At 42.9% G+C, this 16,255-nt stretch overlaps 1 protein-coding gene across 1 annotated transcript in view; it reads left to right on the forward strand.

Annotated features, from left to right (window-relative positions):
- The window catches only part of LOC126291531 (UDP-glycosyltransferase UGT5-like), a 29,156-nt gene extending 16,539 nt beyond the window's left edge, over positions 1 to 12,617 (forward strand). Inside the window, 2 exon segments of the mRNA XM_049985033.1 lie at positions 12,339 to 12,421; positions 12,424 to 12,617. Coding sequence (XP_049840990.1) covers positions 12,339 to 12,421; positions 12,424 to 12,617 — 277 coding nt within the window.
- Positions 12,618 to 16,255: the final 3,638 nt, after the last annotated feature.

Here is a 16,255-nt window from a genome sequence, read left to right on the forward strand (position 1 = left end):
TAGTCTGACTTCGTTAAAGATAGAGGCTGAAGCAATGAATCAAAATTTGTACCATGGTCAGGACTTGAATCTGAGTTTCCTCCTTACTAGGAAATGTGCCAACCCCTACATCACTTTTTTTTAATGAAATACCCGATCCGGCCGGGAATCGAACTCGCGACCCCGTGATCCAGAGGCGGCAACGCTAGCCACTTTTTTTTTTCAAATAATCTGACCAGTGACGCAAAAAATATAAATTAAAAAGTTAGTTATAGCAGGATTAGATCCTTTGCCTCGGCCACGACCCTCGTGCACTGCAGAAACGCCAATCACATTTTTGTCCTCGAAAGCACTTATTTAAGGCAATAAATTAAAATAAAACAGAAGAAGTCTTTTCGACAAAAACAAAATGGTTAAATAAGAAAATATGAAGGGGTATAGCTTTAATTTTGACGTGCCCACACCTTCTTTCCTCCGTCAGTTTTACATCGTGTAACATTCAAATCCAAACAAGCCTGTCTACAGAAAAGGGGGGATTTCAACTCGTCCAACTCCTTGTTCATGAAAAACAAGATACAGCACATTATAAAAAAGCTCACGATAACGTGGCATCCTGAGCGACGTCCAATGGGTTGTGGCCATCTAGTGGGAAAAGCCACACGGATCTGCGTCATATCCACTCACCATCATGTAGTGGACATAAAGTCCAACAAGCCACATGATGGTATTGTTCTTCGATCGAGGAAAGAAGGATGAATCGGGACGCACGAGAATTTCCCCCGAGATAGCCGCCTCCGACGCCCTGAGGAGACAAGCCAGTTGTCACGATGCCATCTACAATGGCCATGACCGCAGGAGGTCAACCGATGATACAATGTATCCGTTTCATGGCAACGATTGCAGCGATCCGTCACGCCGGCCGGGTTGACCATGCTGTTCTAGGCGCTTCAGTCTGGAACCGCGCGGCCTCTATGGTCGCAGGTTGGAATCCTGCCTCGGGCACGGCTGTGAGTTATGTCCTTAGGTTAGTTAGGTTCAAGTAGTTCTAAGTTCTAGGGGACTGATGACCTCATTCGTTAAGTCCCATAGTGCTCAGATCCATTTGAACCATTTGATCCGTCACATTGAGGCCAATACGAAAAAGTCGCACGTTGGTAGGTACAATATCATGAACAACTTCGTACCACGAGAACGCCACTTCCATCGGGAAAATCGGGAGGCTAACTTTAGACCAAACAATCTTCCATTTCCTGTCTAACGACAGGGCTTCCACAGAGGGAATACTATGAGGAATTGGCCAGCGACTTAACAACATTTTTAGGGAGAGATTCTCTTGGGAAAGGGTATTTACTCCTAAATAACTGACTTCAAGAAAGAAATCCTTAACGTGCCGTAGTTTATAACTAATCCTACCAATATCTACTAGAGAAGTTAAAGTCGCCGGTCGGATACAGTCATGAAGGCGAGCTGTAAGTGACTGGGGACCACGTAGACATGTTAAAACGGTGCGACGAATGAATAAAGCAGAAGCCTTAACCCGAATGTCAGGGAGGCCCAAACCTCCCGGCAGACGGGGGCACGCCATGACCCCATAATGCATGCGAAATATAGAGTTACGCCATATAAACTTGCCAGTTATACTTTGAAACTTGCGGTACATCATCGCAGGAAGTGGAAAGATTTGCTCAATAAAATAAGCGTTACTTAACACATGCGTTTCCGTGGCCGGACCTTATGAAGAAGTGAGAAAGAGCGACGCTTGTGTTCAATGATTGCTCCCTGAATCTCATCCCTGACAGACTTCCGGTTTACCGTAGTCATCTTTAGCTGCAAACTGTCAACTATAACAACTAACGATCGATGTAGAGTGACCTGCAAAGGCCCGCATTTCGTGGTCGTGCGGTAGCGTTCGCGCTTCCTACACCCGGGTTCCCGGGTTCGATTCACGGCGGGATCAGGGATTATCTCTGCCTCGTGATGGCTGGATGTTGTGTGATGTCCTTAGGTTAGTTAGGTTTAAGTAGTTCTAAGTTCTAGGGGACTGATGACCATAGATGTTAAGTCCCTTAGTGCTGAGAGCCATTACAACCATTTTTTTTTTCTTTTTTGACCTTCAACGCCCATGGAATTTCAACAGCGTCAGATCCTCGCAGACTGAGTAAGCGACATTTTATTTATGAGACGAGAAAAGGCATTGAAAACTATCTTCAGCGGTGGTATACCATCATGGGTACGGATAAGAACCATAACGCCATCAGCATATGCACGAACTGTTAAACCTTTCTCCCAACAGCGACCAGCCACCCATAGGATCAGCTATAGATAGCAATAAAGGTTCCAGAAACAGCACGTAGAGGAACACAGATAATGGACTCCCTGGAAGGACGCCCTGACACACCGCTATGGGGGAAGTAAGATCGCCATTTACGTCAATGGACGCCCGAATACCAGTAATTAGAGAGCTAAACAGCCGTCGTGCAGCATCGTTAAAACCAACAGTCGTCAATACTCGCGCAAGGAATCCACGATGAACGCGGTGAAAATCAATGAAAAGCAAAGCACCTGGCACGGGAATGGTGGAAGCAATAGAGATTAAATCACGACGTTCGGCAACGGCAGTCAGCCGAGTACGACCCGGAAGGCAACTTTGATGGCTCGCGATGATGGTAGCCAACAATACCGACAGTCGACTATTTACCGCTCGCGCTACTATTTTATAATCATAGTTGAAGAGGGTTATCGGGCGGACCTGATCCACACGCAAACGTCGCCGCTGTTTTGGGGATCAGAAAGTTTTACCAACCTTAAAGCTGGGCGGGAGAGGGCCTCTGTGGATCACTTCACTCAACATGGAAGTTATCCTATCTTCTATTACGGGCCATAATCGAATATGAAATTCTTTGGGAAGGCCATTGAAACCAGACGATTTGTGTTAGGGAGAACGAGCCGCAATATCAAGTATATCATCGCGACGGAATACAGAGAAAAACTCTTCCTGGAGAGCCGACGTCACAAGACTATCAAGGAAGGAGGTAAAATCCACAGACGGTGGACCGTCTCAATCCACTTCGGTGTAAAGTTCGGAAATGTACTGGTAAAGTTCACGCATGGTATCAGATTGGGAGGACCACTCACGCCCATCTAGAGAACGAATGGTAGAAAGACACGTCCTTTGAGATCGCTTGTGAAGTCGGAGAGATGATAGAGAGAGGCCAGCTCATCCTGTTCGATTGAACGAGGCTGGGAACGCGGTCGGGCCCCCTCCATTTGCCTAAGTTTGTATAAGTTTTTCCTTCACACGGTGGGCGTCGACAACTCTCAACGGGGCATCACGACCATCATCGTAAAGATCGCGAAGGACAACATAATTAAAGTCGTTAGTCCGCCTTATTTCAGCCGATTTTTCAGCGGTGAAATGCTTGAATGCATTTCGAATCCGGGGTTTAGCAAAAGTAACCCACCATTCTAGAAGTGAGGGATAACGCGCTTGGGACTGGGTTGTCGTCTGCCATACGTCTGCGATGATGCCTTCCAGAGAGTGGTCTGTGAGATGTGGAGTGTTCAGCTTCCGTAAAGCGCGCGAAAGACGGACCAGCTGCGGGGGCTGGTTAAAAGTCATTGAAACAGCACAGTGATCAGTGAAACTGGCAGGAAGTACATCAATCGACAGAAGATGAGTACGTATGTGGGCAGATAAATAAAAGCGGTCCAATCGGCTACTTGAAGTAGCTGTAAAAAAGAAAAACGCAAACCGCACCAATGTAGAATATCTGGAAAGCCAAGTATATCGGAGATGCAAAGACGTCACCATATCATTAAGTTCCCGACAATATGTATAATTTGGGCTCTGATCTACACGACATAAGACGCAGTTAAAATAGCCCTTCCCCCCCCCCCCCCCCCCCCCGAGTAAATAAACAACCTCTTCCTTATATACAGCCGCACGCGATCGGATGAACGACCGGATCCAGACGGAGCGTAAAGAAAAATTAAGGTGAGGTCATAAAAACTACATCCTGTACCGCGACGATCATATAGCGTTTCTAAGAGCGTCAGGGGCATTCCATTTCGATAAAGCAAAGCCATACCGGTAGAATTTTCAGGCGCGACATTGAAAAACATCGAGTATCCAAGAAGACAAAACACATCAAATAATACCTGTTGTAAAGACATAATATCGGCTTGGGAATCGTAAATACACTGGCGCAACGCAGCAAGCCGTAATTGGGAACGTACCCTATTACCATTGAGGGTTAGAAATGTATACGCCTGCATCCGTTAGCACATGTAAGGTCAATGAAGCAACACAAAGGAAAATGCACTCACCACGTCCTTCTCTTCTCAACGTCCGAAGGCGGTGGAAAGCAGGTATAATTCTAATCCTCCCACCGGAAGCCGAGGAATACTCGTTTTTCTTTTTACGGCACGCCGCGCACTTGCATGTTGAAAATGCTGTTTCAGACCACTCCGTGCAAACAAACACTCTTGATGTGAAAGGCCAGGGGGAACGTCAAGCTCCGATTTGATAGAGGAGCCATCGCCACTGCACTCATCGGAAATCGGGGAGCACGACTCAACTACCAACAGCAACTTCAGGTACAGAAGAGACAGGTACCGGTGCCGGATGGCACCACCTGATCTTCAGGAAAAGAACCCGTAGAATCCAGTCGCTCCACATTCTCAGCATGGAGGAGGGGTGGTATTGCACTGGAACACAGGTCAGCAGGCGACGTCTCCGCGGGAACATCTGAACTCACGGAATCGTCGAGTCTACGGGTGAGTTGGGGACGCAGATTCAACACACATTTCAACATCAACAGAAGCAGCTACATCCGCTCTGGTAATACTGGAATCACAATTAACATCAGTAGACAACTCATTTCAGCCAGAAGGTGCACCCTCTGTCAACGACGTATCAGAATAACTGGAGTGGGACGTCCTCGAAATCTGTACCGTCCTCAGTCTGCCGGCGTTTGACGTGCGCTGCAGGAGCCATCGTCCCCTTATGGGAGGAGACCGCACTGGGACGCGCCAGTAACGGTGGAAATTCGCGAGTAGTAGGGGGTAATGTTGCCCCAACGTCGCTTTAAGCTGACAGCTGACTACGAAGACATTATGTCTGCTAATGTTAAAGGAAGGCGTTTCTGTTATGACGACGTCAAAACAGTAGTACGAAGCGCTTTCGTTACAGAGAAAACAAGTTCCTTCTTGCCCGGTATACGTAACATGGATCCGGTAACCACAAACAGTTAAGTGGGAAGGAATATTCTTTTTAACTTACATGTCCACAGTCCGGATACCATTATCTACATCTACATCTACATCCATACTCCGCAAGCCACCTGACGGTGTGTGGCGGAAGGTACCCTGAGTACCTCTATCGGTTGTCCCTTCTATTGCAGTCTCGTATTGTTCATGGAAAGAAGGGTTGTCGGTATGCCTCTGTGTGGGATCTAATCTCTCTGATTTTATCATCATGGTCTCTTCGAGAGATATACGTAGGAGCGAGCAATATACTGCTTGACTCTTCGGTGAAAGTATGTTCTCGAAACTTTAACAAAAGCCCGTACACAGCTACTGAGCGTCTCTCCTGCAGAGTTTTCCACAGGAGTTTATCTATCATCTCCGTAACGCTTTCGCGATTACTAAATGATCCTATAACGAAGCGCACTGCTCTCCGTTGGATCTTCTCTATCTCTTCTATCAACCCTATTTGGTACGGATCCCACACTGCCGAGCAGTACTCAAGCAGTTGGCGAACAAGCGTAGTGTAACCTACTTCCTTTGTTTTCGGATTGCATTTTCTTAGGATTCTTCCAATGAATCTCAGTCTGGCATCTGCTTTTCCAACGGTCAACTTTATATGATCATTCCATTTTAAATCACTCCTAATGCGTACTCCCAGATAACTTATGGAGTTAACTGCTTCCAGTTGCTGACCTGCTATTTTGTAGCTAAATGATATGGGATCTATCTTTCTATATATTCGCAGCACATTACGCTTGTCTACATGGAGATTCAATTGGCATTCCCTGCACCACGCGTCAATTCGCTGCAGATCCTCCTGCATTTCAATACAAATCCTCTCGATACACCACAGCATCATCTGCAAAAAGCCTCATTGAACTTCCGATGTCATCCATCAGGTCATTTATGTATATTGTGAATAGGAACGGCCCTATGACGCTTCCCTACGGCACACCTGAAATCACTCTTACTTCGGAAGACTTTTCTCGATTGAGAATGACGTGCTGCGTTCTGTTATCTAGTAACTCCTCAATCCAATCACACAATTGGTCTGAAAGTCCATATGCTCTTACTTTGTTCATTAAACGACTGTTGGGAACTGTATCGAACGCCTTGCGGAAGTCAAGAAACACGGCATCTACCTGTGAACCCGTGTCTACGGCCCTCTGAGTCTCGTGGACGAATAGCGCGAGCTGTGTTTCACACGACCGTCTTTTTCGAAACCCATGCTGATTCCTACAGAGTAGATTTCTAGTCTCCAGAAAAGTCATTATACTCGAACATAATACGTGTTCCAAAATTCTACAACTGATCGACGTTAGGTCTATAGTTCTGCACATCTGTTCGACTCCCTTCTTGAAAACGGGGATGACCTGTGCCCTTTTCCAATCCTTTGGAACGCTACGCTCTTCTAGAGACCTACGGTACACCGCTGCAAGAAGGGGGGCAAGTTCCTTCGCGTACTCTGTGTAAAATCGAACTGGTATCCCATCAGGTCCACCGGCCTTTCTCCTTTTTGAGCGATTTTAATTGTTTCTCTATCCCTCTGTCGTCTATTTCGATATCTATCATTTTGTCATCTGTGCGACAATCTAGAGAAGGAACTACAGTGCAGTCTTCTTCTGTGAAACAGCTTTGGAAAAAGACATTTAGTATTTCGGCCATTAGTGTGTCATCCTCTCTTTCAGTACCATTTTGGTCACAGAGTGTCTGAACATTTTGTTTATACTCCTGGAAGGGAAGTTCTGCTGACTAGCTTTCCCATCGGATATACGGTATTACTCCAAATGGAAGATACGCTGTTTTAAGAAACGAGTATACGCTCCTGTAGCATTTCCAAGGAGGACTTGACTAATGGAACCATTTCCATGTGTAAACAACACTTTAGAACCAACCCAAGTGAGAAGCCGTTCTACTTGAAGGGGATCATAAAACGTCACAACGAATGCATACAAATGAGAATCAAAGTAAGCAGTATCTACCTGATCATGTGTAACACGGATAACATCAGCCAACCAGGCGTTTGTAAGGAGCCGGCTTGAACACGACGCATATTCTTGTCAAAACTGAAACGAACAGTAGCTCGACGAGGAACAGATTTTGGAGACTCGACAGACACCACGGCGCGGGCAGAAAACACGGCCGCCCAGGGGAAAACGACAACCAACTCCGCTGCGCAACTGCGATGTGACATGTGACTGCGGCTGGTACACCAACAAGACGGAGTAGTTTCGACACAAGCGGCTCTGCGGCACAGCGGAAGTTAACTACGACCTGCTCGCTCGCCGAGCAAGGCGACACTGAGCCACTAGACCACGAACTGCCGGCGATTCTCGATGATGAAGTCTTCTCCGATTATCACCCGAGTCAAGGCGACGTTCTGCGGCAACGTTTCGACAGGATTCCTACTCGTCACCTTCAGGCGACATGTCGGCTTCTTGTCAATTTCGTATCTTTATAGGGGCCGCACTGGATGCTCCTGTGCAACAGCTGGGCCAATCACACGTTCTGGAAGTGGTATCGCGGTCTCTGGTTTGGGGGGGGGGGGGGGGGGGGGGGGGGGGCAATCGCGGATCGTAATGGTAGGGTCTCCCGACGTGTTGGATGGCCCTGGCTTCGCGTCCTGGTGCTACCTATACCATCCGCTGCCTTCCCATCAGACCGCTCTTGAGGCATTTTTGCTATGCTACATCCCATGAGGAGCACATTTGGAAACCGCTGTCCCAGTAGACAAGATCAAAAGCTACAAATCAATGAAGTACATGGGAAATGTATTCGCAGTTGCGAATACAGGCAACCATAAGGACTGTAACGGTGAAAATTTGTGCGGTTCGGGACTCGAACCCGGATTTCCCGCCTACCACGAGCGGTCCGCTCACCATTAGCCCATCCGTGCACGACTCAAGGCCAGATTCAAACTACCGTATGTTGTAAACCATGTGTCTGCAACCTCAACTGCTACATCCATTATGTATATGTCTGCACAGGGGAGACACATTAATTTAGAGTCACTTGCCCGGTTTCGGTTTATAAATACGATACCGCAGTGCCTGTGTTGGATGGAAGGGCGATGCGTCGTACTTCTGAACAACACCGTAGTTACAGTGCCGTATTTATTCGTCAAAATCAGACAAGCGGGTTTCAATTAATGTTATTTCTTGCTGTTTGAAGAGATTAGTGGCGAATAGAGGGAAAGTGGGAAAATGTGAGTCGCTGAGTGACAACACGTGTGTCTTTAGTGATCGTGACAAACGATCATTGAAGAAGGTTGTGACGGCACATAAGAGAGTGACAACTGCAAACCTCACTGCAGATCTGAATGTTGCTCTCGAGAGCTCTGTCAGCGCCGAAACAAAGCGAAGGGAGCTCCAGAAGCGGGGGAATGTCGGTTCAGGCTGGAATTCCAAAACCCCTCATCTGTGATGCAAATGACAGCAACAAGAAAACGTGGTGTCGAAGCCATAAAAGCAGGCATCAATTTTATGCATGATTTTAATAGAAGAATGATTTAAGACAGAAGTATGCACTTATCCTTCAGATTAATGTAACCTAATAACCTTTTTATGCTGCAACTTGACACAATTTGTACGACAGACGCAAATATCTTTCAGAAAAAATGTAACTTGACACTGGTTTTACACCTCGATACGACATTGAGCACATATGGTGCATAAAGCAAAATATTCGGGTATTTCCGCCATCTCGAATTTTTGATTGGCTGGTTGATTTTAGTTGTGGACTATGACTGGCTGGAGATAAGGGGGAGAGGAGGGGAGGGGATCTTCTTTTACCATAATGTTTAAGCCAGTCTCTGAACCCTGATGTGGAATTTTAAGAATCCGACTTAAGAAAGAAGCCGAGCCATCACAAGACATACTTAAGTAAAATCTTGCAGAGCCCACGTTCTACCAAACATTGACCAGTAACGAAAGTGTTTTCAGCACCCTTTCATGTGACAATGCCACAAGAGCTTCCCCAGCTACGCAAAAGCAAGCAGAGAGAAGTGAATATACACTCCTGCAAATTGAAATAAGAACACCGTGAATTCATTGTCCCAGGAAGGGGAAACTTTATTGACACATTCCTGGGGTCAGATACATCACATGATCACACTGACAGAACCACAGGCACATAGACACACGCAACAGAGCATGCACAATGTCGCCACTAGTACAGTGTATATCCACCTTTCGCAGCAATGCAGGCTGCTATTCTCCCATGGACACGATCGTAGAGATGCTGGATGTAGTCCTGTGGAACGGCTTGCCATGCCATTTCCACCTGGCGCCTCAGTTGGACCAGCGTTCGTGCTGGTCGTGCAGACCGCGTGAGACGACGCTTCATCCAGTCCCAAACATGCTCAATGGGGGACAGATCCGGAGATCTTGCTGGCCAGGGTAGTTGACTTACACCTTCTAGAGCATGTTGGGTGGCACGGGATACATGCGGACGTGCATTGTCCTGTTGGAACAGCAAGTTCCCTTGCCGCTCTAGGAATGGTAGACCGATGGATTCGATGACGGTTTGGATGTACCGTGCACTATTCAGTGACCCCTCGACGATCACCAGAGGTGTACGGCCAGTGTAGGAGATCGCTCCCCACACCATGATGCTGGGTGTTGGCCCTGTGTGCCTCAGTCGTATGCAGTCCTGATTGTGGCGCTCACCTGCACGGCGCCAAACACGCATACGACCATCATTGGCACCAAGGCAGAAGCGACTCTCATCGCTGAAGACGACACGTCTCCATTCGTCCCTCCATTCACGCCTGTCGCGACACCACTGGAGGCGGGCTGCACGATGTTGGGGCGTGAGCAGAAGACGACCTAACGGTGTGCGGGACCGTAGCCCAGCTTCATGGAGACGGTTGCAAATGGTCCGCGCCGATACCCCAGGAACAACAGTGTCCCTAATTTGCTGGGAAGTGGCGGTGCGGTCCCCTACGGCACTGCGTAGGATCCTACGGTCTTGGCGTGCATCCGTGCGTCGCTGCGGTCCGGTCCCAGGTCGACGGGCACGTGCACCTTCCGCCGACCACTGGCGACAACATCGATGTACTGTGGAGACCTCACGCCCCACGTGTTGAGCAATTCGGCGGTACGTCCACCCGGCCTCCCGCATGCCCACTATACACCCTCGCTCAAAGTCCGTCAACTGCACATACGGTTCACGTCCATGCTGTCGCGGCATGCTACCAGTGTTAAAGACTGCGATGGAGCTCCGTATGCCATTGCAAACTGGCTGACACTGACGGCGGCGGTGCACAAATGCTGCGCAGCTAGCGCCATTCGACCGCCAATACCGCGGTTCCTGGTGTGTCCGCTGTGCCGTGCGTGTGATCATTGCTTGTACAGCCCTCTCGCAGTGTCCGGAGCAAGTATGGTGGGTCTGACACACCGGTGTCAATGTCTTCTTTTTTTCCATTTCCAGGAGTGTATTTGTCTTCGAGCCCAAGTTGCATAACTTCCTGTTCGGAAATATTTGTTATAACCAAACACAGTGAATATAATTACATAATCAAATATGTATTTTCCTTACTGTTTCGGTAATAGAAGCTCAGCTCTGAAATAAAGAGGAAGCTACAAATAAAATACATACTGTTCAAAAAAGACTCAAGTCCGAAATTATATTTTTCTGTTCGAAATACCATATAACAGCAGTTACAGTAGTCCTACTTTAATATGAGAAGACAGCATACGGAAAATTTTCTATCGTGCAGATTTTATAAAACTTGTTCCTGTTATCAATTATTCAGCACATACTTTATGTCTAGTTTTCAGAGAACTTTCTTAATGTGATGTGATTCGATTGTGCACTGAGCGCCTCATATATAAATGCTGATGATGATGGTGACATCACGGTCATGTGATGTCAAAAATGGAAACAAAGTGGGCCAAAGTGGATCTTGCTGTATGACTAACTGTATATACGTTTTAAGGCAGCATAACTCAAGTGGTCAAATTATCCAAACCATATTGATCATGTATTTAAGAACGTGACCTATTAGCGACTTCCAACAAACATTACACATAATTTGAAACAGTTTACAAACTTATTATAGCTGACATTCAACAAAATAATGAAATGGAAAAAGTTTATCGCTTACTTCATTTTCGCTTTTGATGGAGAAGAAACATCTGCATCTGGAACAACATTTTCACTATTTCCATTATTTCTGTACTACTAATTCTATCCATAACATGTTTTCCAGTCAGTATCCACATACACCTGTGAATGTATTTGAAAAATTATATCATTCTACCACGCCTAGTTAGTTGATATGACATTGTAAACACTGAGCAGAATGAAAGACAAGGTTCTCTTGAAGCAGATTGCAAATTACCCAGACTACACTCACATAGTGCATAATTAATGAGAGAGTTTAGAGAATTGAAATAAACTTTAAACATAATTTCAATCGTTTTCTAAACTTTTTCTTACATACAATGCACAAAATAATGAAAAGAAAACAGTTTTATCTCTCGCTAAAAGTTCCTTGTTCCTACAGTTAAACTCTGACATCAACTGTGACGTTTTAATTTATTATTTCTTGTAGGACACATAGTTCAGGAGGTATGAAATCATAGGCATTGTGCTGTGCGAAAAACTACAATGTCTTGAACCATAAGGGTTTCAGGTGGTTAACGTCAAAAATGTAACGGGTTAACGCATTTGTGCAGTAATCTGACGTCCACAGCTGTTTTTATATGAGAACTGGATTCCTTAAGGACCCCAACGAGGGGAGGAGGGTGGAGGGAGGTGGGTGACATGTCTATTTACTATTTATAATGGGTAATAGCGTAAAGGTTTTACATAATAAAGGAAATGCCTCATTTTTAATTGCCTCCTAGTACAGGGTTCTTGTTGCTTTTTGAATACTGCTCAGCCATTTCGGTGTGTACTGCATTAAATACTGCAACCTTTCCTTGTTGGTATCCCTTTGATATGTTTCAGTGTATGAAATTAGGATAGTTGTTGAAAAAATTCATAACAGAATCGTTAGAAGAGTCACTGTATGAGATTTCCTATGTTTGATGGTGAGATGATACCTCCACATGAAGAGCAGCTTAGCTCGGTCGGGAGCGAGTAATAAGACATGTATCCATGCTTAGTTACAGAGACCGCATGAAGCGACTGTCTGCCATCTACCGGGACCGGCCGCAGACAGCCCTGGAGACGGCCGTCTGGTGGACGGAGTCGCCCTGAGGCACCAGGGGGCGCCCCACCTGCGCTGCGCCTCGCTGGACCTCCACTGGTTCCAGCGCTGGATGCTCGACATCATCGCCTTCCTCCTGCTGGTCGCCATCTGTGGCTGCACCGCTGCCTACCTTATAGTGAGGGGGCTTCTCTCTGCGCTCCAGGCCAAGGGCAGAAAGCTCAAGACCACCTGATAGGTGTGTGACTATGAGGGACTCACTGTATGGGAAACTCAGGACCAAACAATACGTGTGTAAGAATAAGGAACTACATGGCACATACAGGACCCCATTTGAACCTTGTCCCATTCCCCTGCTTCACTGTCGTACATTTCTGAATCGCTCTGAGGGAGGCGGCGACTAACCTCCTCTTAGTAATGCACTCTGTGATGCCAATGCTAACTGATGCCAACACACCACTTACTTGCCATGCACCCATAACTTCAACGTACCTTGAAAGTGCTGAAAACATGAAATTTCTTTTACTGGTGATTCTCAGGTATGATTTTTGCGAATATAATAGTATTTCATACCAAGTCCTTATCTGAAGGTACTAAATAAGTGTCTAAATAACAGCCTTCATTCTGCTCATTTGTTGGTCTGTGCCTTCTTTTGTTTGACTTCATGAACACAGAGACTTTCTTTCCTTCCTTTGAGCTTTCAGCTGCCAATTACACTGCTGGTTGTCTTGAATTCCTGCAGTAACAATGTAACAGTTGTGTGTTTTCGTTTTTGAGCAAAGAAATGCTGGGATCGACCTCCAAAGTTCTCAACATAAAATTTGAAGAACCTGGAAGAAAGAAAGCAATGAAACGGTAGGTTTGAGTATAATTTGTGTACTACTGAAAAGCAGTTAAAAGAAGGGAAAGATTATGTGCTATTATGAGCACACTAAACCCTACTACAAAATTTCAGAAATATAATTTTTAACTCAATGGTGATGATGGAGTTTAATAAGGATAAAAATTTATTAAGACATTTCCAAATCAGCTGTCAAACAAGCTCCACTGAAGTCAATTAAATTATCATTTGCATCAGTCTAGTTATTTCTAATTCCTGTATAGTATCACAAATTGGAATATATACAGGATAATATGGTTTATGAATTACGGATCCACCAAATTCAGCATTAGGCTTAAATAAAGTAATATTTGTTTCTTGATGAAAGTGATCAGTATGCTTTAAAACCTTCCATCACCTTGTTTAAAATTTATGTTGATTAATTCAAATAGGACAAATTTAGGAACATTAATAGCAACAGAATTTTCATTAGCTTCAACAGGTTGACTACTAAATCCAAGCACATTTCCAATACTATCTTCTATATGCACATAAAATATAATATAACCTTCAATAATCACTATATTTATAATAGGAAACCCATTTAATATTAATAAAATTTAATTTACTAAAATGAAACAAATTAGGAACCAGAAATAAGAAGCCTAGAGAAGAAATAAAAAAATATCACAGTAAGTTCTTTCCTAATTCTATTCAGTATGCAATGATTACACCAAGTGGTTGTGGAAAAACAACATTAAGGGTTTATAGTTATATTCTAGCTCTAGGATGGTCAAGTTGGAATAATGTAAATCAGTTGTATGTTTATTCAAAAAGTTTAGATGAACTAAAAAATCTAATATTTATAAAAAATGTGTAAGAAACTGGAAGATAAAAATAACGAGAAGACAACTTCAATTTACTGAAAACAATGATGAAATTATAACACTAGATCAATTTCAAGGTAATTCACTTGTAGTATTTGATGATTTGGCTCTTGAAAATCAAGATGTAGTTAGAGAATATTTTACTAGAGGAAGACATAGAGGGTTAAATTGTTTTTACTTAGCTCAAATGTGTTTAGAAATAACAAAACAATTAGAAAGGGACAACCTATCTTTTAAAATAATTTTAGACATCATTTACAAATTTAAATCATAGCTGTTATGAGTTTTTAATTGCTGACACAAGATGATATGTAATATCATGTTAGACCTTGATGATTGTACTTCAAGAACTTGTTGACTACAGAACACAATATGAAAAATTATAAAACATTGATCAACATTATACTAACTTTTCATGGGCTAGTAAAGAAAATAAATATGGCACAGATAAATGTGGATTTATCTTTTTGATAAGTAAAAGCAGAATGCATTATCTTATAATTTTCATAAACCCATAAATAAAAATATATTTCGTTAATGTTTTTTATCCTTAGTAAATATTTCTGGAATATGACTCCATATATTAAGGGAATTAGAAATACAAGATGCATTGAAGAAATTTGAAGAGGAAATTAAATATAGAAAAAATACCTTAAGGTGAAGGTGAAAGTAGAAAAATAAATATAAGTGAAAGAATGTTAAAGAGTATTAACTGCAATGAATATAAAGTTTTTGGATTGAAACCTGTTTACATATTTAAATATGTTGATAATGTACCAGTAAAATTTGCGTTAAAAATTAACTATTTGTGCAAAAGAATATGAGGTTATAGATGGATTAATGAATCAATTAATTAAAAAATGATTACTGTGGATGATATGGGTGAAACATTTTATGCTGTTGGTCTATTAAATTATGAAAAATATTATTCATTTGAGAAGCACTGTATTCTTATAGTAACACAAATAAAATATGAAAAAGTAAAGGTAAAATATATATTAGTTTGATAAATGAAAATGCTGAAGATAATTTCTCAAAATTAAGACAACTACTTTCAAGTTCAGATTTTTGACACATATAAAAGGTGAAGGCTTAGTATAAAAAGTATAAAATTTGGATGAATGATGTTAGATGTTTAATTAGCTGGAAATAAAAATTACCATAATGAAAAAGTGGGAACAACACATATATATTTAGAGATTTTTACTATCAAGAATCCAATAGGAATTCCATATATGATTGAGGTTTTGAATAACTTACTAGACACATCCAGCAAAATAAATGTTATGGGAAAGGATTACCTAGCACCTTTATTAATAAATTACCTTTTTAAATTTATCTATCTGGCTATAGGTTCTGTGGTCTGTGGACCAAATTAGATGATAGATTAGCTGGAGGAGATCAAGGAATAAAACAACTAGACAGAGCTTATAAACAATCTGATATTGCATATGAATATAATAACGATTTATAGATATGAAGCAGATGAACAACTTCAGTTAGAGAAAAATTAGCTACTACAACAGTTATATGAATAATGTATGGAAAGAGAATATTAGGAATAGGTATTGAAACTGATAATAGTGGTTAGTTACTATAAAAATATAAATGTTATAAAAATTTTGGTCTTTAGAAATGAATAACTAGAGCATTGATTATACTTTGTTACCTAGTGGCAAAACTAAACCAATATCAAGTATAATTAAACTCAACAATCAATAATTAAGTTGTACTGATAATTTTTAACTGATGAACAAAAAAGAAAAAGAGATAAACTGTAAGAATCTACTCATAACAATAGGTTTGTCTATTGTGAAAAATTTATCGAATACCCAACAAAAAAAAGAAGGTTCAGGACTAACAGAACATCAAGGAGAAATTCATCCTTTGTTACTGGCAGTGTTAACAGTTCTTGCAACCATTGGTTCACTAGGTGGTGGAGCAGCTGATATTGCAAAAGCAGTAATGGACAAGAAAAAGATGATAAAGAATTAGAAGAACAAAAAGAACATAATTTAGAAGTGCAGAAGAAATCAGGCACTGGAATATATGTTATTTTTGTAGTCTTCAGTCCAGAGACTGGTTTGATGCATCTCTCTGTGCTACTCTATCCTGTGCAAACTTCTTCATCTCCCAGTACCTACTGCAAGCTGCATCCTTCTGAAT

Source organism: Schistocerca gregaria, chromosome 9, assembly GCF_023897955.1.
Source record: "Schistocerca gregaria isolate iqSchGreg1 chromosome 9, iqSchGreg1.2, whole genome shotgun sequence".
Classification (NCBI taxonomy): Eukaryota; Metazoa; Arthropoda; class Insecta; order Orthoptera; family Acrididae; genus Schistocerca; species Schistocerca gregaria.